The 25,016-nt window shown below is 25.3% G+C and overlaps 14 protein-coding genes across 14 annotated transcripts in view, besides 29 other annotated features; 7 read left to right on the top strand and 7 right to left on the bottom strand.

The window, feature by feature from the left end:
- Positions 1-3: 3 nt before the first annotated feature.
- Positions 4-175: a microsatellite.
- A 220-nt stretch (positions 176-395) lies between these two features.
- Positions 396-452: a sequence feature (AT_rich).
- A 90-nt stretch (positions 453-542) lies between these two features.
- Positions 543-1,900: a repeat region.
- Positions 1,901-2,410: 510 nt separating this feature from the next.
- EDI_150790 (uncharacterized protein) lies at positions 2,411-3,124 on the top strand (the record flags this gene model as incomplete). Its single annotated transcript, XM_001740189.1, has 2 exons — positions 2,411-2,700; positions 2,755-3,124. The coding sequence occupies 2 exons, from the start codon at positions 2,411-2,413 to the stop codon at positions 3,122-3,124; spliced, it is 660 nt and encodes a 219-aa protein (XP_001740241.1).
- Positions 2,731-2,786: a sequence feature (AT_rich).
- Positions 3,120-3,193: a sequence feature (AT_rich).
- Positions 3,194-3,484: 291 nt separating this feature from the next.
- Positions 3,485-4,835, top strand: EDI_150800 (uncharacterized protein; the record flags this gene model as incomplete). The annotated part of the gene is made up of 2 exons (XM_001740190.1): positions 3,485-3,685; positions 3,729-4,835. The coding sequence occupies 2 exons, from the start codon at positions 3,485-3,487 to the stop codon at positions 4,833-4,835; spliced, it is 1,308 nt and encodes a 435-aa protein (XP_001740242.1).
- Positions 3,695-3,727: a sequence feature (AT_rich).
- A 43-nt stretch (positions 4,836-4,878) lies between the features above and the next one.
- Positions 4,879-4,981: a sequence feature (AT_rich).
- Positions 4,982-5,031: a microsatellite.
- A 6-nt stretch (positions 5,032-5,037) lies between these two features.
- Positions 5,038-5,146: a sequence feature (AT_rich).
- Position 5,147: 1 nt separating this feature from the next.
- Positions 5,148-5,271: a repeat region.
- Positions 5,272-5,288: 17 nt separating this feature from the next.
- Positions 5,289-7,301, bottom strand: EDI_150810 (uncharacterized protein; the record flags this gene model as incomplete). Its single annotated transcript, XM_001740191.1, has 1 exon — positions 5,289-7,301. One exon carries the CDS (start codon positions 7,299-7,301, stop codon positions 5,289-5,291), a length of 2,013 nt encoding a protein of 670 aa, XP_001740243.1.
- Positions 7,302-7,366: 65 nt separating this feature from the next.
- Positions 7,367-7,389: a sequence feature (AT_rich).
- Positions 7,390-8,131: 742 nt separating this feature from the next.
- Positions 8,132-8,644, top strand: EDI_150820 (uncharacterized protein; the record flags this gene model as incomplete). Its single annotated transcript, XM_001740192.1, has 1 exon — positions 8,132-8,644. The coding sequence occupies one exon, from the start codon at positions 8,132-8,134 to the stop codon at positions 8,642-8,644; it is 513 nt and encodes a 170-aa protein (XP_001740244.1).
- Positions 8,642-8,751: a sequence feature (AT_rich).
- A 137-nt stretch (positions 8,752-8,888) lies between these two features.
- EDI_150830 (uncharacterized protein) lies at positions 8,889-9,794 on the bottom strand (the record flags this gene model as incomplete). The annotated part of the gene is made up of 1 exon (XM_001740193.1): positions 8,889-9,794. One exon carries the CDS (start codon positions 9,792-9,794, stop codon positions 8,889-8,891), a length of 906 nt encoding a protein of 301 aa, XP_001740245.1.
- A 113-nt stretch (positions 9,795-9,907) lies between these two features.
- Positions 9,908-12,772, bottom strand: EDI_150840 (116 kDa U5 small nuclear ribonucleoprotein component, putative; the record flags this gene model as incomplete). Its single annotated transcript, XM_001740194.1, has 1 exon — positions 9,908-12,772. One exon carries the CDS (start codon positions 12,770-12,772, stop codon positions 9,908-9,910), a length of 2,865 nt encoding a protein of 954 aa, XP_001740246.1.
- A 2-nt stretch (positions 12,773-12,774) lies between these two features.
- Positions 12,775-12,827: a microsatellite.
- Positions 12,828-12,912: 85 nt separating this feature from the next.
- On the top strand, positions 12,913-13,848 carry EDI_150850 (uncharacterized protein; the record flags this gene model as incomplete). Its single annotated transcript, XM_001740195.1, has 1 exon — positions 12,913-13,848. The coding sequence occupies one exon, from the start codon at positions 12,913-12,915 to the stop codon at positions 13,846-13,848; it is 936 nt and encodes a 311-aa protein (XP_001740247.1).
- Positions 13,849-13,957: 109 nt separating this feature from the next.
- Positions 13,958-14,043: a sequence feature (AT_rich).
- A 455-nt stretch (positions 14,044-14,498) lies between these two features.
- Positions 14,499-14,570: a sequence feature (AT_rich).
- Positions 14,571-15,369: 799 nt separating this feature from the next.
- Positions 15,370-15,404: a sequence feature (AT_rich).
- Positions 15,405-15,408: 4 nt separating this feature from the next.
- On the top strand, positions 15,409-16,962 carry EDI_150860 (exosome complex exonuclease RRP6, putative; the record flags this gene model as incomplete). The annotated part of the gene is made up of 1 exon (XM_001740196.1): positions 15,409-16,962. The coding sequence occupies one exon, from the start codon at positions 15,409-15,411 to the stop codon at positions 16,960-16,962; it is 1,554 nt and encodes a 517-aa protein (XP_001740248.1).
- Positions 16,963-16,974: 12 nt separating this feature from the next.
- Positions 16,975-17,023: a sequence feature (AT_rich).
- A 19-nt stretch (positions 17,024-17,042) lies between these two features.
- EDI_150870 (uncharacterized protein) lies at positions 17,043-17,741 on the bottom strand (the record flags this gene model as incomplete). Its single annotated transcript, XM_001740197.1, has 1 exon — positions 17,043-17,741. The coding sequence occupies one exon, from the start codon at positions 17,739-17,741 to the stop codon at positions 17,043-17,045; it is 699 nt and encodes a 232-aa protein (XP_001740249.1).
- Positions 17,742-17,770: 29 nt separating this feature from the next.
- Positions 17,771-17,860: a microsatellite.
- Positions 17,799-17,883: a microsatellite.
- Positions 17,884-18,047: 164 nt separating this feature from the next.
- Positions 18,048-18,566, bottom strand: EDI_150880 (uncharacterized protein; the record flags this gene model as incomplete). Its single annotated transcript, XM_001740198.1, has 1 exon — positions 18,048-18,566. One exon carries the CDS (start codon positions 18,564-18,566, stop codon positions 18,048-18,050), a length of 519 nt encoding a protein of 172 aa, XP_001740250.1.
- A 348-nt stretch (positions 18,567-18,914) lies between these two features.
- Positions 18,915-18,985: a sequence feature (AT_rich).
- A 17-nt stretch (positions 18,986-19,002) lies between these two features.
- On the bottom strand, positions 19,003-20,097 carry EDI_150890 (uncharacterized protein; the record flags this gene model as incomplete). Its single annotated transcript, XM_001740199.1, has 1 exon — positions 19,003-20,097. The coding sequence occupies one exon, from the start codon at positions 20,095-20,097 to the stop codon at positions 19,003-19,005; it is 1,095 nt and encodes a 364-aa protein (XP_001740251.1).
- Positions 20,096-20,245: a sequence feature (AT_rich).
- Positions 20,232-21,989, bottom strand: EDI_150900 (DEAD box ATP-dependent RNA helicase, putative; the record flags this gene model as incomplete). Its single annotated transcript, XM_001740200.1, has 1 exon — positions 20,232-21,989. One exon carries the CDS (start codon positions 21,987-21,989, stop codon positions 20,232-20,234), a length of 1,758 nt encoding a protein of 585 aa, XP_001740252.1.
- A 41-nt stretch (positions 21,990-22,030) lies between these two features.
- Positions 22,031-22,072: a sequence feature (AT_rich).
- A 298-nt stretch (positions 22,073-22,370) lies between these two features.
- Positions 22,371-22,391: a sequence feature (AT_rich).
- Positions 22,392-22,437: a microsatellite.
- An 8-nt stretch (positions 22,438-22,445) lies between these two features.
- Positions 22,446-22,512: a microsatellite.
- A 2-nt stretch (positions 22,513-22,514) lies between these two features.
- On the top strand, positions 22,515-24,712 carry EDI_150910 (uncharacterized protein; the record flags this gene model as incomplete). The annotated part of the gene is made up of 2 exons (XM_001740201.1): positions 22,515-23,247; positions 23,319-24,712. The coding sequence occupies 2 exons, from the start codon at positions 22,515-22,517 to the stop codon at positions 24,710-24,712; spliced, it is 2,127 nt and encodes a 708-aa protein (XP_001740253.1).
- Positions 23,279-23,299: a sequence feature (AT_rich).
- Positions 23,920-23,963: a sequence feature (AT_rich).
- Positions 24,484-24,520: a sequence feature (AT_rich).
- A 42-nt stretch (positions 24,713-24,754) lies between the features above and the next one.
- Positions 24,755-24,825: a sequence feature (AT_rich).
- A 2-nt stretch (positions 24,826-24,827) lies between these two features.
- The window catches only part of EDI_150920 (uncharacterized protein), a gene marked incomplete at both ends in the record, with an annotated part of 888 nt that continues 699 nt past the window's right edge, over positions 24,828-25,016 (top strand). Inside the window, one exon of the mRNA XM_001733449.1 lies at positions 24,828-25,016. This exon is cut by the window's right edge and continues 699 nt beyond it. Within this exon, the coding sequence (XP_001733501.1) occupies positions 24,828-25,016 (189 nt within the window).

Here is a 25,016-nt window from a genome sequence, read left to right on the forward strand (position 1 = left end):
TATTTCTCTATTCTTTTTCTTTTTCTTTTGTTCGTTAATTTCTCTTATTATTATTCTCTCATTTATTATCTTAATTTCACTCTTTTTCACTTCTTTCTAATCTATTGTATATTCTTCTATTCTTAACTTTCCATTTTGATTGTTCCATTTATCTTTTCTTGTGTATTGTTTTGTTGTTTATCCATTTATGAATCTTTTGAAAACAACTTTATTAAAGAAGAACTACACAACCATATTGTGATATAAATGAAATGATAAAAAGAGTAAAAGAACTTCTAAATGAACAGAATGTGTTAGTAATTAATAAAATATACTGAATTAACAAACCCAAAGTTATCTATTATTTACAATGTAATAAATAGAACATGTAAAATACTATTAACATTTATGAACACAAAATAATAATAAATTAATACTTATTTTCATATTGTTTTATATTTATATTTAATATTCAATGATTAATCATTAGATTAACCAAGTTTAATATTTGATATATGTTTTTTTGTTTATTAAAGTAAATCATTTATCTCTTTTATTTATTCTTTTTATTTATTTTTTTTTCTTTCATTTCTCTTCATATTATTATTATTTAATTAACACAATGAGTGTGAGTATCTGAAATAAAATAAAACCAGAATGAAATATGAACATTTTTATATTTACCATTTCATTATTGATTTGATTTTAATTCTTTTTTAGTTTTTATATTTCAAATAAACAATATTTGATAAAATCATTTCATTTCAATTACAATGAACCGTTTTGGTGTGAAACCAATATTTGGATACTCATTTCCACAAAGGGCATTTCTTATTCCTTTATATTCAAACGAACACTGTTTACAAGATGATTTTGTTTTATTATTTTCTTTACCTATAATAAAATCCCATCCATTTCCATTTTCACATCCAAATGAAAACAAATATTCACTTGATTGATTACATAACCAAAATGCATATTGTGGTACTTTAATATCAAATTTCTTCATTCCTTCTATTCTTCCTTTTGATTCTAATGAAAATAAAAATGATTTTGGATCATTTATCCAACTACCAACTTTATCAATTTTAGAATTAACATATCCTCCAAATTTATTTCCATTTTCATCTTCATTAATAATTATTATATGTTCTTTATTTATCAGTCTTTGAATAAATGTTATTGTGTTCTGATTCCAATTATCATTATCTGAATCAAAAAGTACATTGGACACTTTTCTTGATGTCCATTCTTCTAGTTGTTGAATTTCTTCTATTGTATTCATTCCTCTCATTATTTGTAATCTTTCTTCTTCTTTTCTTTTTTTCTCTTCTTCTTGTTTCTTCTTTTCTTTTTCTTCTTCTTGTTTCTTGTTTATCTCTAAATAACCACTGTAATATTTGTTCCATTCTTCTTTCTTCTTATTAAATCTTGTTTTAATATTGTTAATTTCTTCTTCTAATTTCTTAATTTTATCTTTCATATTCATTTCTTCAATTGAAATGATTTTATTGATTAGTTCATTCTTTGTTTTACTTAATATTTCTTCATCCTTATTATCTTCTATTATCTTTTCCATTTTATTCTTTATTATTTCTATTTTATTTATTGTTTCTTGTCCTTTTTCTATCACCATTCTTCTTCTTCTTTCTGTTTCATCAATTCTATCAAATATCCCTTCTCCTCTTTTAATTGCTTCTGAATATGTTTCATTATCCCTCATTTCAAATATTTCATTTTTAATACTTCCTAAATAATATTGATAATGCTTAGTAATATCACCAATTGACTGTTGAATATTTGGAAGTGTTTCTACTATTTCTTTAATTAATTGATTGTTCATCACCGATTCCATTTTAATTTAATAAATATAAGATTAAAATAAGATTCGTAAATAATTAAATACATTTATAATTTATCAATCTTAGTAAAAAGTTAAATTAAAATCATATTAATAAGTTCCAGTAATAAACTACCAATAACTGTTACAAAAGAACTGTGAAGAGAGACTAAATAAGAGCTGTACAAATAATGCACTATAATACTTAAATTGTTGTCTTATAAACTATCATAAGAAGACAACAAAAACAATAGTTTAATTGAAGTGAATAAACTCTGGTTGTACAAAATTAATACTGAGACAAAGACATGTTATAGCCATACACCTGATATTCTGTTTGTCATAATAAAGAGCAAAAGAAAAAAGATATTATTATAGCGTCTTAAAGTTATTAATCTGGAGAAGAAATTTATAACATGAACGAATAGTTGTGTTATAAAATGAAACAACTATCGTTAGAAATATTTTCAGTGTTTTTTGTATGTAATAAACACAAAAAACCATTCTGTAGAGAGCACCAAACACAAAAATAATTAAGAGAAAAAAATAACAAACCCTTTAAATAAACTCAATCTTGAAAAGTGTCACTCCATGGAATCAAATTCTATGAATAATAATTATGACCTATACCAAAAATTTGATGGAACCTTTGTTGATAAAACAAAAGCAACCGGTATGCTAAAATCATATTTGTGTGATGTAATGACTGAGTTCCCAAATGAAGAAGCAAAAGAAGAGTGTATTGATGAATCAAATATTTCTTATTTACGTATCAATCTTCTTGTAAGACCAGTACCTCCTAAATTTTCAAAAAAACCAACAAAAGTTATGAGAAGACCAATAGGAATTCAACAATTAAAACAAGACTTTTCAAAACTAACGTTTGTTTTATCTAACAATGAGTGTTCCTCTATTAAAATACTTAAAAAATATAGAAAAGATATTGTTATTAAAATGAATAAATTATGGGTTCAATATATTGATAAAATTATGGAAATATCACATAACTTAAATAGTTTATTAAATGCTGAAATTCAAGGAGGAGAAATTAGTATTATTCAATCAAAAAATCCATTGCTTGTAGGTAAAAGAGGAATTTGTGTTTATGAATCAAAGAATGTTATTGTTCTTGCTTCTCCAACAACTCCAGTAAAAATTACAACTATTCCAAAAGAAATTGTTAATATGAAACTTCATTATAAAGATAAATGTATTATTTTATATGGAAGAAATTGGACAATAAGACCATGTGATAGAATTGAAACAAAAAATTTCAAAGAAATTAAACCAATTCATTTTGAATAAATAAATTTAATTATAAATAAATGATATAATACGTTTTATTATTTTTTATTTATCAATGATTTAAATAAACTAAAACTACTTTATCAAATTTATTAGAAGTAACTAACTTACTCCTCTTATTTGAAGAAGCAAAAAAATACTAATACCTTTGTTATTTCACTTTTTACTTTAATTAAATTAATTCATTAAAAAAAGAGGGTGATGTAATAAGGGATTGAGAGAGGTGTTAAAGGTAAATGTGTTTTTATCAGTTAATATGGTTCTCACTAAGCCATCAATAAATAGAAAGTTTAATTTAAAAATTGTCATTATATGAGTTTTTGATCTAAGAAATAATTAATTCATTTGAACTTGTTTAATATGGAAGAAGACTTTCTTACATTTTTAGAAAATTGTTCTGGATCTGCCTTTAACGCTGTTGAACATATTAAACAACTCTTCTTAGATAATAATTTCCAATTATTAAAAGAAAATAATTTATGGACTTTAGAAAAAGGAAAAAAGTATTTTATTATTAGAGACGACGCAACTGTCTTTGCTTTCGCAATTGGAGGGAAATACGTTTGTTTGTTATAATAAAAAAAGAATAAATTTAATTAAATAGGAAATTGGAAATGGGTTTACTATTGCTGGTGCACATTTAGATAGTCCATCATTAAAATTAAAACCAAATCCTTTCAAAGAATCAGAAGAGTTAAATTTAATTTCATGTGAAACTTATGGTGGAGGAGTATGGACTACTTGGTTTGATCGTGATTTAGGAATTTGTGGAAGGGTTGTTGTAGAAGAAGAAGGGCAATTTAAAAGTATTCCTATTGCTATTAAAGAACCTTTGTATAGAATTGCTACATGTGCACCACATTTAGATAAAAGATATCCAAAAGGATTTATTATTGATAAAGAAACAGAGTTACCTGCTATTGGATTAAGTGAGAAAGAATTACTAGAATTAATTCAAGAACGAATTGGAAATAAATCAATTGTAACATATGACTTATATCTTTGTGATGTACAAAAACCAAGTTTATTAGGAATGAATAAAGAATTTGTTGTTGGACAAGGCCTTGATAATTTGATTTGTTCATATGGAGCAATTTATGGAATGATTAGATCAAGTAAAGATGGGTTATTAGAAGAAAATTGTAATATTCTTATGAGTTGTATTTATGATGATGAAGAAATAGGTTCAACAAATAGAAGAGGAGCAAATTCAGTGATGTTACCAAATATAATGAAACGTATAGTTTATTGTTTTAACGATGGAAAAGGAATAGAAGAAAGAATTCAAATCGGAGAAAGTAAATCTATTGTTTTAAGTACTGATGTTGGTCATGCAACGCATCCAAATTATCCAGATAGAACTGATGATAAACATCCAGTTTATATGAATCATGGATTAGTTATTGAAACTAATTGTAATCAACAATTACTTGGTGATTCTAATGTTTTTGCAATTATATCAAAATTAGGAAAAGAAGTTGGAGTAGAATTTCAAAGAACTGTTAAACGACAAGAAAAAGGAGGAGGAGGAAGTACTATTGGTCCAAAAATTGCATCACATACAGGTTTAAATGTTATTGATTTTGGAATTCCATTATTATCCATGCATTCAATAAGAGAAATTGGAGGTATTTCTGATGTTGATTCTATGACTAGACTTGTTGCTGAAGTAATGAAATCTTTTTGGAAGTATCAAAATTCTTTAAATTAAACATTAAATGAAAGTCATAATAAAAAAACTACCTTTTAAAAGGATATTATTTATTTTATTTTTTATTTAAACGAGTTATATTGAAATTAAAATATAACATAGTATTGTAATTATAATATAAAATAAGTATTATATTAAGAAAATAAATTTTATTTTAAATTATATTTCATTATATTATTTATTTTATGTTATTTTAAATAACTTTTAAAGATAAATAATAATTAAAAAGTAAAATTATTTCAATTATTCTTTTAAATATCTTTCAAAATAACCTTTGTAAATATTTTTTTTAAAACATTTAATCAATTAATGAACTCGAGCGTGTTTGAAAAAAACTTTATTTCAGATGAAATAAAGCATGTTGAAGAAACTGGTTTTTGCTCACTTCTCAACATGATGAAAACCTAAATATAGGTAATTCATAATTGATTCCTTTTTTTTTCATTTAATCAATTAAATGAACCATAATATTATCACTAAAATAATTGTAAGTATTTGAAGAGAATCTGTTTTATTTTCTTTATACTCTTCACTTTTAAGCCATACAACGTCCATTGACGGCATTTGTAAAGTAACGTGAATTCCATTATATTGAATAGTTGATGCTCCACTAATCATTTCTAAATTCAAGTCTTCACTTGGTCTATCAAATGTATAAGTAATTTCATTATTTTGATTATTGACAATAAGGATATAATCGTTATTGTCTTTTTTCCATATTCTTGTTCCAACGTCATGTCCTTGTTCTGGAAGACTATAATTTTTATTTGGTGTATCAACAGAATAAATGATATCAACGTATTTATCTTTTAGTTCTTGTGCAATCTTTTTTACTGAGTTCCATTGTTTATCAAATGATGTTTTACTATTCATTCTATGTAAATCTGTAAAGTCATAATAAATAATACCCATAGATCCTCCAGCAATAGTTTGATAAGTCATTTGTCTTATTTGTTGTTCAGTTGGTGGCTCTTCATTTGGTTCTTCATAAACAGTCCAATCAAAGATTTGGATAATATTCCATAATCCTTGTCCATTTGCAACTCCTTTTCTTCCTCTTTCTGCAACAAGCCAAACAGCATACAATGGCTCTTTATTTTGAACAGGATAAACGTCTAATCCAAAACAATCCATACCTTCTTTAAGAGTAGCTACTTCTCTGTTTTTATTAACAGCTGTATAAACAACATGTTTTTCATCATTTTCTCTAATAGTCCAAGTGACTTGTTTTAATCTATCAATAAATGTTATTAATGGTTCATCTACTGGATAATATCCAAAAAATCCATCAACATCTTTAAATTGAGTAATTAACTCTTTCAATATAACCAATCCATCCTTGAAATCTTGTTCAGAACATTTGTTTGGATCAACACAAGCACCTTTAGTTACTGGTCTAATAACATTAATTTGTTTATTAGTAGCATTGTAAATATGATTTATTGTTTGAGGTGTCATTCCACCTGGTCCAATAATAAGATTAAATGGACTATCCTTTAACAACTCTAGGTCAGAGTCAATAATTTCATCAAAATAAAGACCTAATGGGAAAAATTTTTTTCCATCTTTCCATGTGATTAAATGCTCGTCAATATATGTTGTGTATGAAGGCTTATGGTCAAGTACTCTGAGAGTTGTTTCTATTGATTCAACTTTTTTTGTTTGATAAGAATTTGTGCAAGTTAATTTGACAATATAATAACCTGGATCAAGTGTTGATGGGTTAATAATAAAAGATACAATATGTTGGCGTAAATCCTTTTTAATTGTATATTTTTCTGAAGTTAATTTTGAAGAAGTAGTTTGAGATGAGAGTTCTAATTTAAAAGATAAATAATCTCCATTTTCAAATATTGTATTTTCTACATTAATCCCACTTCTAATTTCTACATCATCCTGATACGCTTCTTGTCGCCATGAAACTACTTGGAGTGTTGTTAATATATCAGGATTTACTGCTTCCATTGAAACATCATCAATCCAAAATTCTCCTAATGCTTTAGCAGCATGTAACAATATTCCAAAAGTATGTGTTGGTTGTATAAAACCAGTATTCCCAACAACTTCTAATAAATACCATTTATCATTACAAGTACCAGATGTACATCCAGTTATTGAACTACTATATCCATAAATCCCTTCTTCTGAGTCTAAACTTTCAGAAAATATTAACACATTTCCATCTTGTACATCTTTCATTCTAATATAAGCTGACAGCTTATAGGTCATTCCAGTTTCTAATTTTTCAACACGTTGTTTAATTCCACCTCTTTGACTTGTTGATGTATCTTTACAATGAAGTGATTGTTTACCTGAATGAGAAATTGTTTTATCAATTTGACATGTTTCATATTGGTTTCTCCAGTCAGTTATATCTGTTCCACTACCCTCTTCAAATGAAGGATTTTTAAGATAATTAGAAAGTACTCCAACTAGGAATGAGAAAATGATAACTATTTTCAGCATTCTAATACGATTTTAAGTTCCTTTTTTTTCAAAGTATATTAAGAATTATTCCAAAATATTCCTTCAAAAAAATTATAAAATTAATAAAGATTTTTGTTTCATGTGGAAGTTTTCTTCTCTCAAACCGAAAATAACTCTTTTTCAAATGAATTTTTTCATATTTCTTCTTTTCTTTTATAACAATTAAAATTCTAATAACTCTTTTTAAATACTTAAATAATCATATATTCAATATCAATATATATTTAGTTGAATTGTTGTAAATTCTTCAAACGATCAGAATATTTATAACATTTACTAACAACTGAAAAATAAACACAAAATGCATTCTTTTGAATATAAAATACTCTAAAAAATTAGACTCTAGACCATAACTCATTTTATTCATAAATGGTATAATTCTTTTTAAAATTCCATATTATTCATAATGAGAAAAAAAGTATTTTTAAATACAAAAATCCACAAAAAGTTCTACATTTGAGAAACATTATCAAGAAAGTTCTTTGTTATTGTGAACTGACGATAATAAATCATCACTAAAATAGAAATAAACTGATCATAAAACCTTTTGTTCTTTATTGTAGGTATATAAAATAACATAGAAATAATTAAGAAATCAATGACTAGATTTAAGTTATGTATAACATTTTAAAGTAGAATTCTGATAAAAAGATATCTAAAAATAAAATTAGGGTTAGTAATAAGAATAATCCCGAAAAATAAGAGGAATAGAGAGGGATTTTTAAAATGAAAAACAACCCTGAGGGTTGGATAAAGGAAGGAAATATTTAAGGAAAAAGTTCTTATAATAATCATTCAAGTAGTCTAAAATGATTGTATTTGCTGATATCTTCACTGACGATGAAATGTTCTCAGATTCATTTAACCCAACTGTTGAAGGATGCATGTACGTCGTTAAGGCTAAATTTGTTGTTAAAAAAGAAGAAGATTTTGGAATTGCCTGTAATGCTGATGAAGATGCAGAAGAAGGAGCTGCTGGAGAAGCTGGAGAAGCTAATGCTGAAAAAGTTATTGATGTTGTTGATAATGCTCATTTAGTTGAACAAGCATTTACAAAAACTGAATATATGGCTCATATTAAAGGATATATGAAGAAAATGGCTGATTATCTTCAACAAAATCATCCAGAAAAACTTGACCAATTCAAAGTAGATGCTACTGCTTTTGTCAAGAAAGTTATTGGAGCTTTCAAAGATTGTTCTTTCTATTCAGGAGAATCTTGTGATACTGACAATGGTATGGTTGCAGTAGCTATGTATCATGATGGAGTTAATCCAACTTTCTATTTCTTCAAGGATGGACTTAAAGAAAACAAATACTAATTAATGATATTATTATTTGAATTTTATTTTTTTTAATAATTTAAATGTTATTTTACTCTTTTTTTAAAAAAAATATAAAGAGTTATAAATATATTTTACATTTTTTTGGGACTTAACCTTTTAGAAAGAAGAAATAACAATTACGGGAATAACTTCTTCTGAGTTGTTAAAAAATTTAAGCAAATAAGATAAGAATTTATGATTTTTTATTGAAAACAATATAACTTAAATATACCAAAAGTTTTTAATTAATTACTGCTTTCGAATAGCCAATATTTTCTAATGACTGATCATTATACGCACATATCTCATAAATTCCTGGTGGTAAATAAAACACAGAAAAATTACTTTCAGTTGTCTGACAATACGGTTGTACTTCTTCTCCATTCATCTCTGCTTGTAAGTTATAAACCACAACGAAAGAACAAGTTTTGTCGTTACAAAAAGTAATTACTTCAAAAAGGTCATCCTCTTGTGGGTTATGAGTCCAGTGCATACTATTTGGGTCCGTGTTTGTTTTTTTAGTAAGTGCTTTAATACCACCAAGTCTTTCTATAATTTTCATAGCTTCCTCAGTTTTTTTCTCATTTATTCGTTTTTCTAATTTTTTGGTTTCATTTGGTCTATTTTCATTTATTTCTGTTAACCCTTCTTGTTTTGGTTCGTTTTGTTGTTGTATTGATGTGTCTTTTTCTTCATCACTTTTCTGTAAGCCACTGATTTGATCTTGTAGTTCTACTCCTTGGTCTTTATTCACTGTTTTTAAAGTAGAATTTTCTGCATAAAGTTTCTCTTTTTCATCATTTAAGAAAAGAACTTTTTCTCGTAACTGGGCAATTTCATTGTTTAGTTTTGTTATCTCTTGGTCAAGCCCTTCTTTTATTTCTTCTTCTTTGGTACACTTGTCTTTTATTTCTTTATTTTCCTTTTCCAAAATTTGGATGGACTCAGTTAACTCTTTGATCTTTTCATCATACGTCATACATACTCCATAATTGATATTAGCAATCTCGAAATTTTGGTTGGCTACTTCTTGAAGGGTCATGACTTCTTCTTTTAACTTTTTGTTTTCTGTTACTGGGTCTGGGGTAAATCTAAATAGAGTTTCAATTTTTTCTCTCTCTTCTTCAAAACAAAAAGTGGTTGACATGAAGTAATGATTTTTAAATATCATAGTTCATAACAAATCTTTTAATTTAGAGAAATAAATCAAAAATGAAGATAAAATTAATAAACATCATTAGATAAAATAAATTTTTTCAATCAAAATATGAAATTATTTTGGTCCATTGTTGAAAGCATTTCTTCATCAAAATACTTTGACGTATCAACGTCATCAATTAATCCTTTTCTTCTTCTTGTTTTCATCATAAATTCTCTTGACAAATAAGGTTGAGGATTTGGTTGTAAATTTAATGGTTTAATTTCTTTATCTAAAGGATCACCTGGAACAATTCCCCAGTGATCAAACCAACTTTGAACAAATGCTTGGCCTCTACTGAATGTTCTAATGTCTGTTTCAAATCCAAATATTTCTATTAATGGGATATTTCCATGAATTTGTTGGAATGGAGTACCTTCAAGAGGTTGTTGTTGAATAATAAAACCACGTCTATCACTAATACTTTTAGTTATACCTTTAATTGCATTTTCTGGAGTAATAATTTCAACTGAATAAATTGGTTCTAAAAGTTGTGGTGATGATAGAATAATTCCTGCATAAATTGATCTTCTTAATGCTTGAATAACTTGTTGTTCATCAACATTTCTTTCAAATTCAAGATCAATAATTCTTACTCTACAATTTCTCATTTCTTCTTCACATAATGGTCCTGAACTCATTGCCCATTTAAATCCAATACAACATGCTTCTTTCATTTTATTTATTTTTTCTCTTTTTTCTTCTTCTAAAATGTCATTTAATAATACATTTGGACTTTTTTCTTCTGGTCCAATACAAAGAAGAGATTTTGATGCAAAAATATCCCAATGATATTTCTGATATAATATTTCATTTCTTCCTTTCTCTTCTTTTAATTCTCCTTTTTCTATTCCTTTAATTGTATTTTCATCTAATGGATCAATAATAACAGCAATTCTATTTCTATGATTTGTTGAAAGTGCAACACTTTTCATTTGAGACAAACATGATACTGTTTCTTTAAAAATTACACATGGTTCACTAACTTTAATTTCTATTGGTGTAAACATATTTCTTATATCTCTTAATACACAATCTAAATACATTTCTCCATATCCTGTTATTATATATTCTCCACTATCTTCACATTTTACTATTGAACCAGGATAAATTTGTGTTACTTTTGAAAGAGATTCTATCATTATTTCTTTTTCTGATGGTTTTAATGCTTCAACTGCTACTTTAATATATGCCATTGGTATTTCAATATTTCTAATATGTTGAATTTCTGTTAAACTTTTATCAAAAACTGTCCCATTTTTACTAATAATTTGATTAATTCCTTTTATAATACAAATATTTCCTGCTGGTATTCCTTGTTTCATTGCTACTTTATATTGTGCCATATCTAATTCAACACTTAAAACTTCTTCAATTCTCATATCTTCTGTATTTGTTTCTGAAAAATTATTTCCTAATACTCTTACACTATCTCCTTCATGAATAGTTCCACTATATATTTTACAAACTCCAATCATTTCTGAATTTATAGTATTTGGTAATAATCGAATAATACTCATAATTAATGGTCCATTTCTATCACATTTTTTAATTATTTCTTTCAATTCTATTTTATCATTTGAAATTTTTGTTATTATTTTTTGTGCTCCTTCTTTTGGGTTCATTAATTCTTGAAGAGTATCTCCAAATCCTGTTAAATTTCTTTCTCCAAAAAATTTATAAAATACTGTTCTTAATAATGGAATAAAATTTATTTCACTTTCATTCCCTTCTAATTTAATATTAAATTTCTTTAATTCTTGTTTTAATTCTTTTCCTTCTTTAGAAAGACATATTCCAACAATTTTATAAATTGGTTCTAATATAAATTCAACAAATGTTCTTTTTTCATTTCCTTTTATTTTTTTAAATTTATGTGTTTGATGATCAAACCATTTATCTCCCCACATATTTTGACCAAATATTTCACTATCAAATCCAATTGCTCCACTAATTCTTTGTTCTATTGTTCCTTTTATTGTTTTTGGAATATATTTTTCTGAAAAACTATTTAATGAAAAAATACATCCAAATATTGATGATTCAAATAAAACAGTATTATTTTCAGGTGATATTAATTTCATTTGATATTTATTTAATATTTCATTAACTTCACAAATAATATTTCTTATTTTACAATAACTATCTTCTGGTGGTAGTTTTAAATCAATTATTAATCTATCTATTTTTGTTATAACAATAATTATTGGAAGATGTTCTTGTGCTACTATTTCAATTAAATGTTTTGTTGTTATTAAAACTCCTTCAGCACAATCAATTGTAATAATAACATTATCTGCTAATGAAAGTCCAATAATAACTTCATCAATAAAATCTGAATGTCCAGGAGTATCAATAATATTACATAAATAATATCCTTTTTTTTTTGATGGAATACATAAACTTATTTGACTACATTTTATTGTTATTTTTAATTCTTGTTCATCATTTCTTGTATCCATATAATTTCTTGTTAATTTATCAACATCAATAATTTTATCATGTGAATATTTAAATAATAAATCAATCATTTGTGTTTTTCCATGATGTAATGATCCTATTACTGCAATATTTCTAATCTTTTCTATATTATTCATTTGTTCTGAAATATATTCAAAATTATACTTACTTATTGGTATTTTTTTATATTCTCTTTGTATTTTCTTATTTTTCTCTACTGGTATTATACCTTCATTAATACTTTGTTCATCTTCATTTCTATATAATACTTCAACATCATTACCATAGATTTCTTCTGCTGTTTGATAATATTGTTTATCTTCATGTAAAATAATTTGATTTTCTCTTTCTTTATTATTGTTTTGGTTATTTTCATTATTATTTTCAACTTCAACTTCATGACTTACTTCTTCTATAACTTGGTCATTCCCAATGTAATTCCCAAATTCATCAAATTGATCATCCATTGTTTTTTTTTTCTTTTCTTTTCTTTTTAGTTTTTCTTTTTTCTTTTTTTTTTTTATCATTAATGAATTATTAATGAATTAAAATATTCTAAAACGAACTCTTCTAAAATTGTTTTGAAAACTACACTTTTTCTATTTCTATGACTTCTTTGTTCCTCAACCAAGAAGTCATTTGGTCTATCCATCCTTACAAACAATATCTCTGTACTATAATTTCTTCTCAAACTATTCATCTTTCACAAAAAATAATTAAAACAAATGGAATTACTGGAACTATTATTCGAAATGGAAGATGCATTAGAAAAGGAAGAACAAGACAAAAAGATGTTGTACAAATTAAAACTTCAACTGAAATGTCGTATTGGATTATAAATAAATTAATACCACTTTCAACAAAAGATATAACTCCAATAACTAGAATTCATTCATTAAATGACCTTTCTATTAAAATTAAAAGCTTACCAAAACCAATAACTTCTAGTTCAGAAAAGAGAATTATAAAATCAAATTCTCTTCCTTTAACTTTTCTAAAAAATAAAAAAATTCAAATTAATGCTAAACTTCTAACAGATATATTTAAATCAAGTACTTCTCTTCAAAGTCTTTGTTCAATAAAAAATGAATGTTTATCTCCTCTTAATCGTGGTTTATCTCAAATTAATACTTTTAATGAATTGGAAGTAATAGAATATTTAAATCATTTATGTTTAAAAGCAAAAGATATTTATGAAAATGGAGATGTAGTTGAAATAGTTGTTAGAATAAGTTTTATTTATTCTCAAATTCTTATTTTATGGGAAGTCAAAACTAATCTGTTTGGATGGAATAACATTATTAAACATTATTGTAATCAAATAGAAGAACTATTTCCTTTATTAAAAATAATTGCATCTTCTCCTTTACTTCAACACTTTGAACTTGTTAGAAGATCTTTTCATCTTGATTTGAAATTAGATGATCTTTTATCTGATTCAAGACAAGTCTTAAAAGAATCTCGCTTATTTCTCTGGAATGATAAAATAAGAGAACATTGGAATTCTTATGAGAAATTAAATACAAGTCTTCAACTAGTGTAATTTTGATGTTTATTTTTTTTAGTTAATACTTTATTTAAGATAATTATTGTTATTACTTTCTAAATATGTGTAAGTGAAATACTCTAATAAACATACAACTAATTTGATGAATTTTAATATATCTTATCATAAAATTTAAACTTTTAATTTACAAAATAAATAGACAATTTATATAATTGATAATTACTTAATAATCAATGATACATCAAACACTTTTTATCTATACTTTTTTGAATGTAAAGAATAATTTTAGTTTCAATTATAACAATAACAACATTGATTTTTTAGAAAGTAAAATGGTTGACTTATGTTGTGTTTTGATTCTCTTAATTAGTTCTTCATCCATAATTAATAGTAATTAATATATAGACTCTAATAATTTATTTTCTCCTTTCTTAGAAAAATATTCAAATTATTAAACAGTTAATTTTTATGTTATAATATTCTCAAATATAACTAAATCTTTTCTCAATAATCTCAAATGACTTTTTAAGTTTTGACAATAACAAAAATAATGTTTGTTATTATCTATAATTTCTGAATTTGTTTATATTTGAAAAACAAAACAATTAAGTCTTTTTCTTTTAAAAGAATTACAAAAGAATGAAAAATAAACAATTTCTAGTCTTTTAAAGAGAATAAAGATTTTCTTTTAAAATAGAATTAATGTATTTTATTTTTAGGAATACAAAGAAAAATAAAATTTATATTTTTAAATTAATCATACTAAATTTATCAAATGGCAGCAAATGTATCTCTTTGATAGAAACAATTTAATTTTTGAGTAAACAAAAAATAACCATAACTTTCTTTTAATAAAGAATCATTTATAAGTATATTTTATTGATAGAATCGTTCATTGTGTCAGTATTTGATGGAACAAATAAAGGACTAAATTTGGCTTTAAGAGATTGAAGAAGCATTTGTTCAAATTCATTTAATTGTCTTTTGATTTCTTCTTCTGTATTAGTAACATTTGAATCACACCTCTTTTCGTTCTTCATTATCGAATAGATGATATGATTTTATGAGATGAATAGAATAAATTTAAGTTTTGACAAAATTTGTTTCAATAACTCTTCTTCTGAACTTTTTCTATTCTTTTTTTTTTTCTAGTGTTTTTGATTTTTGAATGAAATTCAAAAAAATGAACCTTTTAACTTTGTTGTTATATATTACAAAAATAAAATCTAAAAATCTAAAAAAAACGAAAGAATAACCACAAATATTAATTAAATGACCATCACATCAATTGTTATTTGTCTTTTCATATCAACAACACTCGGCAAACCTGTTTTTGTAGAAGCAAAAGAAAATGAAATCACCAGAGAAGTACTTCCAGGAATGATCTTTCTCCCTCTTTTTGTATTGGCAACAGTTCTATTCATTGTTATTCGTACAACATTTCAAGCAGTTCGTGATCGTAGAAAAAGACCATTAAACAGTACTGAAGTGGTAGAACAAATGACATTTTAATTAATTTTTGTTATTAAACCAAAATTTTCATAACGCAAAAAAGGGTTTTAATTAAAAAAAACTAATAAAACATAAAATAAGCTAATGAAAAAACAATCAGAAATTGTTGATTCATTTTGTGAAAATATTAAAAGATATGCTGTAGAGACTGCTCGTTCAACAAAATCATTTGCCACAGGAAATAGATATATTGAAATGATGTCATATAAAGAGTTTAGTCAATCCATTGACAATGTACTAAGTGAAATTAATCAAACACTAAAAATGTTTAACGACATTCATCCTAAACTTCACAGTAAACTAACTGACAATGAGAAAGAACGCCCAAATGATATTGATGTTGTTACTCATGTAGTTGATTTTTTACTTGAGGCTGTTGAAATAGAAGAAACATTAGAATTAACAAAAAATCAGTTTGATGATAAGCCACAAGTTATCAACAAACCACAATTAAATTTTACTGATAAACCAGATAATTTTAGTGTTGAATATAAACCAAAATGTATTAAAAAATATCATTCAAAATATCCTGTTGATACACAACCTCATCCTTATATTAATGAGATTCATGAATTAAAACAAATGGGTTGGCAGTTAGAAAAATGCACTCCACAACCTCCTTTATCATTTGAGAAAACACCATTGGTTTATGTTAATACATTAGAACTTCTTCAAGAAATGATTATATCATTAAATCATGTCAATCAATTTGCTGTCGATGTAGAACATCATAGTGAGCATTCTTATTATGGGTTTGTATGTTTATTACAAATTAGTACACGATCAAGTGATTATATTATTGATACAATTACATTAAGAGATTCAATAACACTATTAAATGATCCTTTTACAAATCCAAATATTGAGAAAGTATTTCATGGATGTGATTTTGATATGATTTGGTTATCATATAACTTTGGGTTATATGTTGTAAATTGTATTGATTCAGGACAATGTGCACGAGCATTAAAATTACAACACTTTTCATTAAAATATCTTTTACAAAAATATTGTAATGTAGATGCTGATAAGAAATATCAATTAGCTGATTGGAGATTACGTCCATTAACAAAAGAAATGATTGAGTATGCAAGAGGAGACACTCATTATCTTCTTTATATTATTGATCAATTAAGAAATGAATGTATTGATGTTGGTATATTAGAAGAAGTATTAAATAAATCAAATGAATTGTGTCTTCGTCTATTTAGACCTACAGTTTGTTCAGATGATGTTATAGAACGAGTAGCAAGAAGAAGTTGGATTAAAAAGACACAATTTGATACATTCAAAAAACTTTATTTATTAAGAGATAAAATAGCAAGAATTGAAGATGAAAGTCCAGAGTCAATAATTAATATGACAATGTTATCAAATATTGTAAACGAACTTCCAACTGATTTAGAGAAATTAAGATTATGTTGTTTACCAAAAGTACCTTATTTTGTTGAGATGCATGCATCTGAATTTATTCTTTTAACTAAACAAGAACATCAAATAAAATTAAATCAATTACAACAAATTCAAACAAATGAAACAATATTATCTGATACTGTTAAATTTGTTCAATCAACTTTAGGAAAAAATTATAAACAAACAGTTATTAGAACTGATAAACACTTTGAAGATATCATTTAATTCTTTCATCGCTTTTTATTATTTCATGTTTTAATTATAAAATAAAGTATAAAATTAAATTCATCCAAAAAAACATTGTTTCAATTATTTTTCTTTCCAGAGAATTTAAGGATGCACACAAGAGTTACAATTGCCCCAAGAACAATAACAATTCCTCCTGCAATACAAAGAATAATCCATAGTTTTTTACTAGCTTTCTTTTGATAATTTTGTGCTTGACTAATTTCATCAACACCATCAGCAACTTTTTCATCAGCAGTAAGAACGTTTACTTCAATATTATCAATTTGAGTTTGTTGTATTTCTGTTAATGAGTGTAATTTAGTAAATCCAACATTTAAATCTTTCATTTTTGTTACAATTTCACTAATTTCTTGAGTATTATCAGCATACATTTCAGTTACTAAATTACTTTGGTCTTGTAAACGAGCTTCATCATCATAACCAATTAATGGTTCATTTTCAGCGTTACCAAGTGATTGTTGTTGAGGTGGAGGAGCAATATTATTTTGGATATTTGAAGTAAATGAAAAGTATTGAGCAACTTTAGCATTATAATTAAGTTCTGGATAGTCTTCAATGACGTCTTCAGAGACGCCAGTTGCACGTTCAAGAATAGATCGGAATTGTTCCATCTCATTTTTTAGTTCAGTTTGTTTTTGTTTGTACAATTTAACGTCACCATTTTTTGAAGCAAGTCTAAGTTTTGAAAGAGTACCTTCAATGAGCTTTTTACTATTAGCCAAATCAGATAAGATTTGTCTTAAATCAGCTGACATATTTTTTGGATTATTCAGTTCTTTTAAGATTCTTTTTCTTTCTTCATCTAATAATTCTTTTTTTTTTCTCTTCTGATTTTACTTTATTTTTTCTATTTATTATTTCTTATTTTCTTATTAATTATAGTTTAGTTTATTTCATCATTAAATCTTAATTAAAATCTGAGTGAAGGGTTTTTTTCTATCGACTTTACTCTTATTTTTCGTTTTTATTGTGTTTGTAAATGTCATTTCCCTCTTCGCCCCTTCTTAAAAAATTAATAAAGAAAAAAACTTAAAAGTAATGAACAACCAGTTATATATAAATCAATGTCCAAGTACTGAAAGAATTGCATCAGCTAAATCATTTGTCGTAAATATTTTTTGTTTGAATGTATGACAAACTTCAAGGACATGAGGGTTAAAGTGAATTGTTGAAGGAATTGTCATTTTTGAAACTTCTTCTTTTACTTTTTCCTTATCAATTTGTGGGAAGTTATCATTTTTAATATAAATGTCTTCATCTTTTTTCTTTGAAACTTGGTATTCATCTAGCTCTAAAGTACTTCCTTTTTTCATTGAATTCCAAAGTAAATCAACGTCATCATGAAGTACTAGTTTAGGACGATCTAAATTTTTACTTCCTTTCATGGCTGCTTCTGCTGGGTGTTCTATTTGCATAACATTTTGTACAATTACCCCTTTTTCAAAAAAGTAATCAACATTAGAACAAATGTCATTGAAATGGACTTTACTATTTTCCATTTGGTCTATTTTTTCTTGCATTGCATATAATTTTTTGTAAGTAGGATATTGTCTTAGTAAATTTAATTGTTGTTTACTCATAAAACAAAAGATTAGTGTTAGTAATATTAAGATTTATAATAGGAAAAAAAGAAGAAACAAGAAAAGAATATTATAAAAACCATTCCTTAACGATAATAACTGGAACAAATTTATTTCTTTGATTGGATCTTCTTCTTTGGTCTAAGGTCTCCAGAATGTCCACATTTCTTCTTTCTACAAGTGGTAGCTCTAAGTGGAAGTCTAGCATAACATCTTCTGCAAATCATTTTATCACAATTATATTTTCTAGCAATAGCCTCCAAGGCTGGTTCAATTCCCATACGTGATAAAATATGACTTTCCAGTGAAAAAAGGGTTTTTACTTATTTTCTTTTTTCAATTTTTACCATTTATTTATTATTTTTAATATAGTTTATGATAATTCTACTATTTTAATAAAACTAATATAAAATAAATAACATAAATCAAGAATGAATTAAAGAATTGGAGTGTAAATTGTTTCAACTTCTATTTGTTGGTCAATACCCTTCATAATAATTGTTGGATACAATTTGATACTCGTATCGACAAAGTTAATTGAATATTCTTTTTCATCAATTTGAAAGAATAACATTCTTTCTGTATCATTTAAAACACATCTGATAGAGTCATTTGTTTTTATTTGGTAACAGAAATTAAAGGAAGATGAAAATCCTTGAAGAGAGGTTTTAATTTCACCATTCTTTTTAAGAAAATAACCGTCATATCCTAAATATGGTATTTTAGTTATAAAAGGACAATACCCAATTGAGAAACAAGAAGAGTCAATGTAATTACCAATATCTAAAACTTTCACTTTAATGCCTATAATATCTTTATTAAATTGAATAAATGAACAACTATCATCTGTTGGATGTATTACATTACCTTTAATAGTATAGTTAATTCCATGAGTTGGTATATTTTGAATAGTGTAGCTACACGAAATAAATTCATTAATTTGTTTCCATGGAAGTTCATAATACTGAAATTCTTTTGCAATTTTTTTGAGTTCGGCTTGAGTTATGGTTTCGTTAATTAATAATTTTCTAGATAAAATATATTCTTTGATAAAGTTAAAATATTTCCCACTTCTAAATATATATAATTCATTACCATCAGATGACTCACTTGCTAAATGAGCAAGAAAAGGAATTTGTTCAATAACTTTTGTTTCAACAACAAATTCAGTATCTTCAAATATTATTTTGATTGAATCATTTTCTTTAATAAATTTTTCAAATTTACTATTTCTATCATTTATATAAGAAGTACACAGACTTTCTGTAGAGGTTTGATTTTCGGTTGATAAGTTAAAAATAAACTTCGAGATTTCTTTTTCTATAGATTCTTTTTTGTCTTGTAACTCTTGAAGTTGTTTTCTGTTCCAGTGCTCAATCTCATTCATTAAATCTTTTAATTTTAATTTTGCTTCATTTTGTAAACGTATTGTTTCTTCTTCTATTCTTTTTTTATCTGCTAAGATAGTTTGTTGGATTTCAGCTAACTGGGATTTGAGGATTAGTTTTTTATCTTGTGTTTCTAAAGCCATATATTTTATGATTGTTTTTTTAGTTTTGTAAATAATTATTTTTACTATATTTATAATATATTTTCTAATATCTATTATTTTGAAAAAAGTCATTCTTCATAAATCTTAAAAAAAAAAAAGAAAGATTATTTTTATTAATAAATTATTTCATTCTTTTTTAAGAAAGAGTCAAGTTCTTTGGGAATTGAATTTCTACTTTGAACTAAAATTTGTCTCAATTGATTTAAAACTTCCTTTCCATCATTTTCATTTATAAATGTGATTGCATTTCCCCCTTTCCCTGCTCTTCCAGTTCTTCCTACTCTATGTGTATATTCTTCAATTTTTTGTGGCATTTCATAATTTATAACATTTGCTACGCTTTCAATATCAATTCCACGTGATAAGACATTTGTAGCTACCATCACTGGATATTTCTTTCTTTTAAATCCTTCTAACGCATCAGTCCTTTCTATTTGTCTTTTTCCACCATGAATGCCAACACAATTTATTTTTTCTTTTTCTAATAATAGACATATTTCTTCAACAGTTTTTTGTTGATTAACAAAAACTATTGTTGGAGGTGAACTTGATTTAATGACTTGAACTAACTTTCTTTTCTTCATATTATCTTCAACCCACACCACATTTTGCTTCACATTCTCTGCAACATTCCCTGTTTTGCCAATAGAAATTGTTATTGGTCTTCTTAAATATTCAGTAGTTATTTTTTCAAGAGTGCTTGGCATTGTAGCAGAATACATGAAAGTTGTTCTTGTTGATGGATTGCCACTAGCATTTTCTTTTTCCATCGAAATTATTTCTTCTGTTGAACCATCTTTTACAGATGGAAGTTCTGAAAAAATATATCTCACTTGAACATCAAGACCCAAATCAATCATTTTATCTGCCTCATCTAAAACAACAAAGTAACATTGACCTAAAACTAAATATGACTGGCTCAATAAATCTTTTAATCTTCCAGGTGCAGCTACAACAATTTCAGCTCCATTAGACAGTTCTTCAATTTGTGGTTGAATTGATTCTCCACCAATACAACAACACACTCTTAATCCAAATGGTGTTGCTAACTTAAGTGTTTCTTGTTGTATTTGAAGTGCAAGTTCTCTAGTTGGAGCTAAGATTAAAGCGTAAGGCCCACTTGCAGAAGTCTCTTCTGTTAGTTTTGGAAGTTTTAAAACAAATTGAATCAATGGAATAAGATAAGCAAAAGTCTTTCCAGTTCCTGTTTCTGCTAATGCGATTAAATCTCGCATTTTTAATGCAATTGGGATTGATGCACATTGAATAGGAGTTGGAGTTTCATATGTATTTTTAATAAGTTGTAATAAATTATCACATACATTCATATCATCCCATTTTCTTAATGGTTTAATTACTTCATTGTTATTGACAAAGATATTTAAATTTTCCCTTATAATTCTCCAATCATTTTCATTCATTTGATTAAGTGGTTTGGTTTTAATTTTATTTAATGTATTTAATCCATTTTGACTTTCTCCTTTAGTAAGATTAATTGTATTTGACTTAATAACTATATCTAATCCACCACAATTTCCACGACCAAATAATGGTTGAAAATCAATAGGATTATTATACAAATCATTTAGGTCAGTTGTTGTATCTTCTTCTTCTTTTGTCATTAACAAATCGTTAATTTTCATAACTTTAAATTTTTCACTTGGTTTGATAACAGTATTACTTTCTTTATTATTACCTCTATAATGTTCTCTAATTTGTTCTAATTCTTCTTTATTTAATTTACAATCAAATTCTACTGGTAATAATTCACGTTTAGGAGGTGGGGCAAATGAAATTTGATTTCTTTTTTCTGGAACTTTTCTTTTATCTTTTGGAATATAACAAGGGATTTCGTTATTGTCTTCACTCATATAAATTGATTTGAAGATACATTTTATATCTTGTAAGATAGTAAAATTTTTTAAATTTCTCAAAAAGAAATTAAAAAAAAAAAGAAGAACTTAATTTTGTCAAACTACTCATGTCAACCCAAGTTGCCGAAACCCCAGTTATTTATGCTCAAGTTACTGAAATTCTCGGTCGTACTGGTTCACGAGGAGGTGTATTACAAGTTAGATGTGATATTATAGGAGAAAACAGACAAATTTTAAGAAACGTTAAAGGACCAATTAGAGTTGGAGATATTCTTACTCTTCTTGAAGCTGAAAGAGAAGCTAGAAGACTTAGATAATAAAATAACTTTTTGGTGTATTTTTTTTGTTTTATTTAGCAAAGATAAAATTAAAAAACCCTTTTTTTAATAATTATTTAAAATTAATGTTATTATTTTCATTGTTTGTATCATTTTTATTATTTTTAAATAGTTTAATTAATAATAAAAATATAATAAAAAAATATAGAAAAATAAAAAAAAACTCAGAAATTGAAAAGAAAGAATGGACTCACTATTAGATGATTTTCTTGTATTTGAACAAAAGAATAGAATTGAACCAGTAATGGATCAAGGATTATCGTCTTTAAAAAAAAGAACAAAAAGAGAAATTTCACATGATAAAAAAATAAAACCAAATAAAAGAATTACAAAATTTATTGATTTAGTACGATCACTTAAAATTACAAAAGTGTCAACAGGATTAGAAGATGTAATGAAAGGAACAACACCATCACAATATTTTATTAGTCAATACAATAATTTATGTAATGACATTGTTAGAAATGTTACTCAAAAATCATTTTATTCTATTCATGAAAAAAATGAAATAATAGAAGGAATAAATATTGAATTACCTCAAATTACTTTTCCACCAACAGTAATGAGTTCATTAACTGAAATGATTAGTGATCTTGACAATATAAATTATGATAATATTGTTTCTCTTTTTAGTTCTAATCAAAGTTTATCTCTTGCAGTTCAATATGTTCATGGTTTAGGTAAGATTTTGAATCAAAAAATTACTCTTGATTCAATTGAACAATCTCAAGTACTTCGTCTTTCAACAAGTGTTATAAATGGTCAATTAAATATTAGTAGTAGTGAGATTCGTTCATCAATAGAATTTTTAGAATTACTATTTGTTGACTTATTATTTGGTGATAAAGAAATACCATTTATACAAAAAATAACACGATTAAATGATCTTGCAGATCAATTATTAATGCAACTTGGAAGTTTGTTAAATTGTGTTTTTAATGAAAGGGGAATAATTAAATTAATTTATTACTAGTAACAAATTTTCAAGATAATAGTATGTTAAAAAAAAGATGTAATGCAGTTATTTATTTATTAATTAGAGGTGGATTAAAAAATGAATTATTAAATTATCTTGATGGAATAGATGAATCATATTTACCACAAGGATTAATAGATATTTTAAGAATGTATGTTAATAATAATTACTATCTAAATTCTAAACAACGAGACGATACAGTTAAATATATTCCTGAGTTTGAAATATCAAAAGATTATTATGGATTATTATATTGTAATTTAATAGCAAATGTTGATGTATCTGGAAAATATCATGAAGTAGATTCAATAATAAAATATTCATTAGATGATTATATTTGGTATAATTTTATTTTATATCAACATAACATTCAAAAAATAAAAGAATTTGAAGACTCTATTTCAAAAATTATTCCAGTGAAATACTCTTATTTGTTTTGTATTATTCATCATTACCAAGACGCTTTAACATTAATTCTTAAAGAACAAGAACTTGATTATCAATGCATTTCTGCAATATTACTTATTTCTTCATTATGTATTCATCATAATTTAATTCAACAATCGACAGCACAAACATTTGATTTATTATTAAAGAAACCATTAATAGAATCTAATAAAACATTTAATTTTAATAAATTTATTTATCAATTTATTAGTACTTATAATCCTCCTCAAAATACAGTTATTGCATTAATTAATTTACTTGGAGCACCTTATGATAGAGAAGCTACTATTAAAATTATTATGGAACTTGGAAGGTCTGAATTATTAAATACAGACCAAGTTAGTAATAATCCTGAAATTATTGATACAATTACTAAACAAGCTAGATTAGAAAAACCAGAAGTTGCTATGATGGTTAATAGTATGGTTGGTGATATGAATGAGTATCTTAAAATTATTAATGAAAAAGCTGCTGTTATGTTAAATGATCAAATTGGTAGAATGAACGTTGTCAATGAATTAAGTATTGTAACAGAATCAGTATTGTCAAGGGTTACAGATCCTATTATTAAGAATGATTTCTTTATTCTTGTTAGAGTTTATGGAATTTATTGTTCATGTTATAATCTTGATATTGATGGAACACTTAATCAAATGAATGAAATAGGTATTTTCCCAATGAAGTTTGATCAAATAGATTCCTGTTTAATAAGAATTCAGTCATTACAATCAAATATATTAAGAAAAATTATGAATAATATTTATTATGAAGTTATTTCTTTATTTAGTGAATATCTTGTTGAGTTTACAACAAATAGAACTATTTATATTGATCAAATGATTCCTATTCTTAAAGAAATTATTAAAAGTTGTTTCGTTATCATCAATATATTACCACAGTATTTTATTCAACAACAGTTTATTGGATTAATGAATTCTAATCGTTCACTTTTAATTTAATCATTGATTGATTTATTTGTTAAGTATTATTTCAATCATTTCTTTTTTTATTTAAATAACAAAAAGAAGTAAAAAAAATAGAAAAACTCAATTTTTTATCTATTTAATAATTTCTATGAACATCTCGTCTGATAGTCAAAATGATATAACAGAATTAAAAAAACAATTTGAAGAATTAAAAACATTTGTTGGTGTGTTTTATGGGAGATACGCAACATTAGAACAAAAAGTTCAAGAAGTTACTTTATTAAAAGAGGAAGTCCAATATTTAAAAGAAGAAATAAATAATTTAAATGAGGTTTGT

This window comes from Entamoeba dispar, genomic scaffold (genome assembly GCF_000209125.1).
Source record: "Entamoeba dispar SAW760 scf_1105229462793 genomic scaffold, whole genome shotgun sequence".
NCBI lineage: Eukaryota > Evosea > Mastigamoebida > Endamoebidae > Entamoeba > Entamoeba dispar.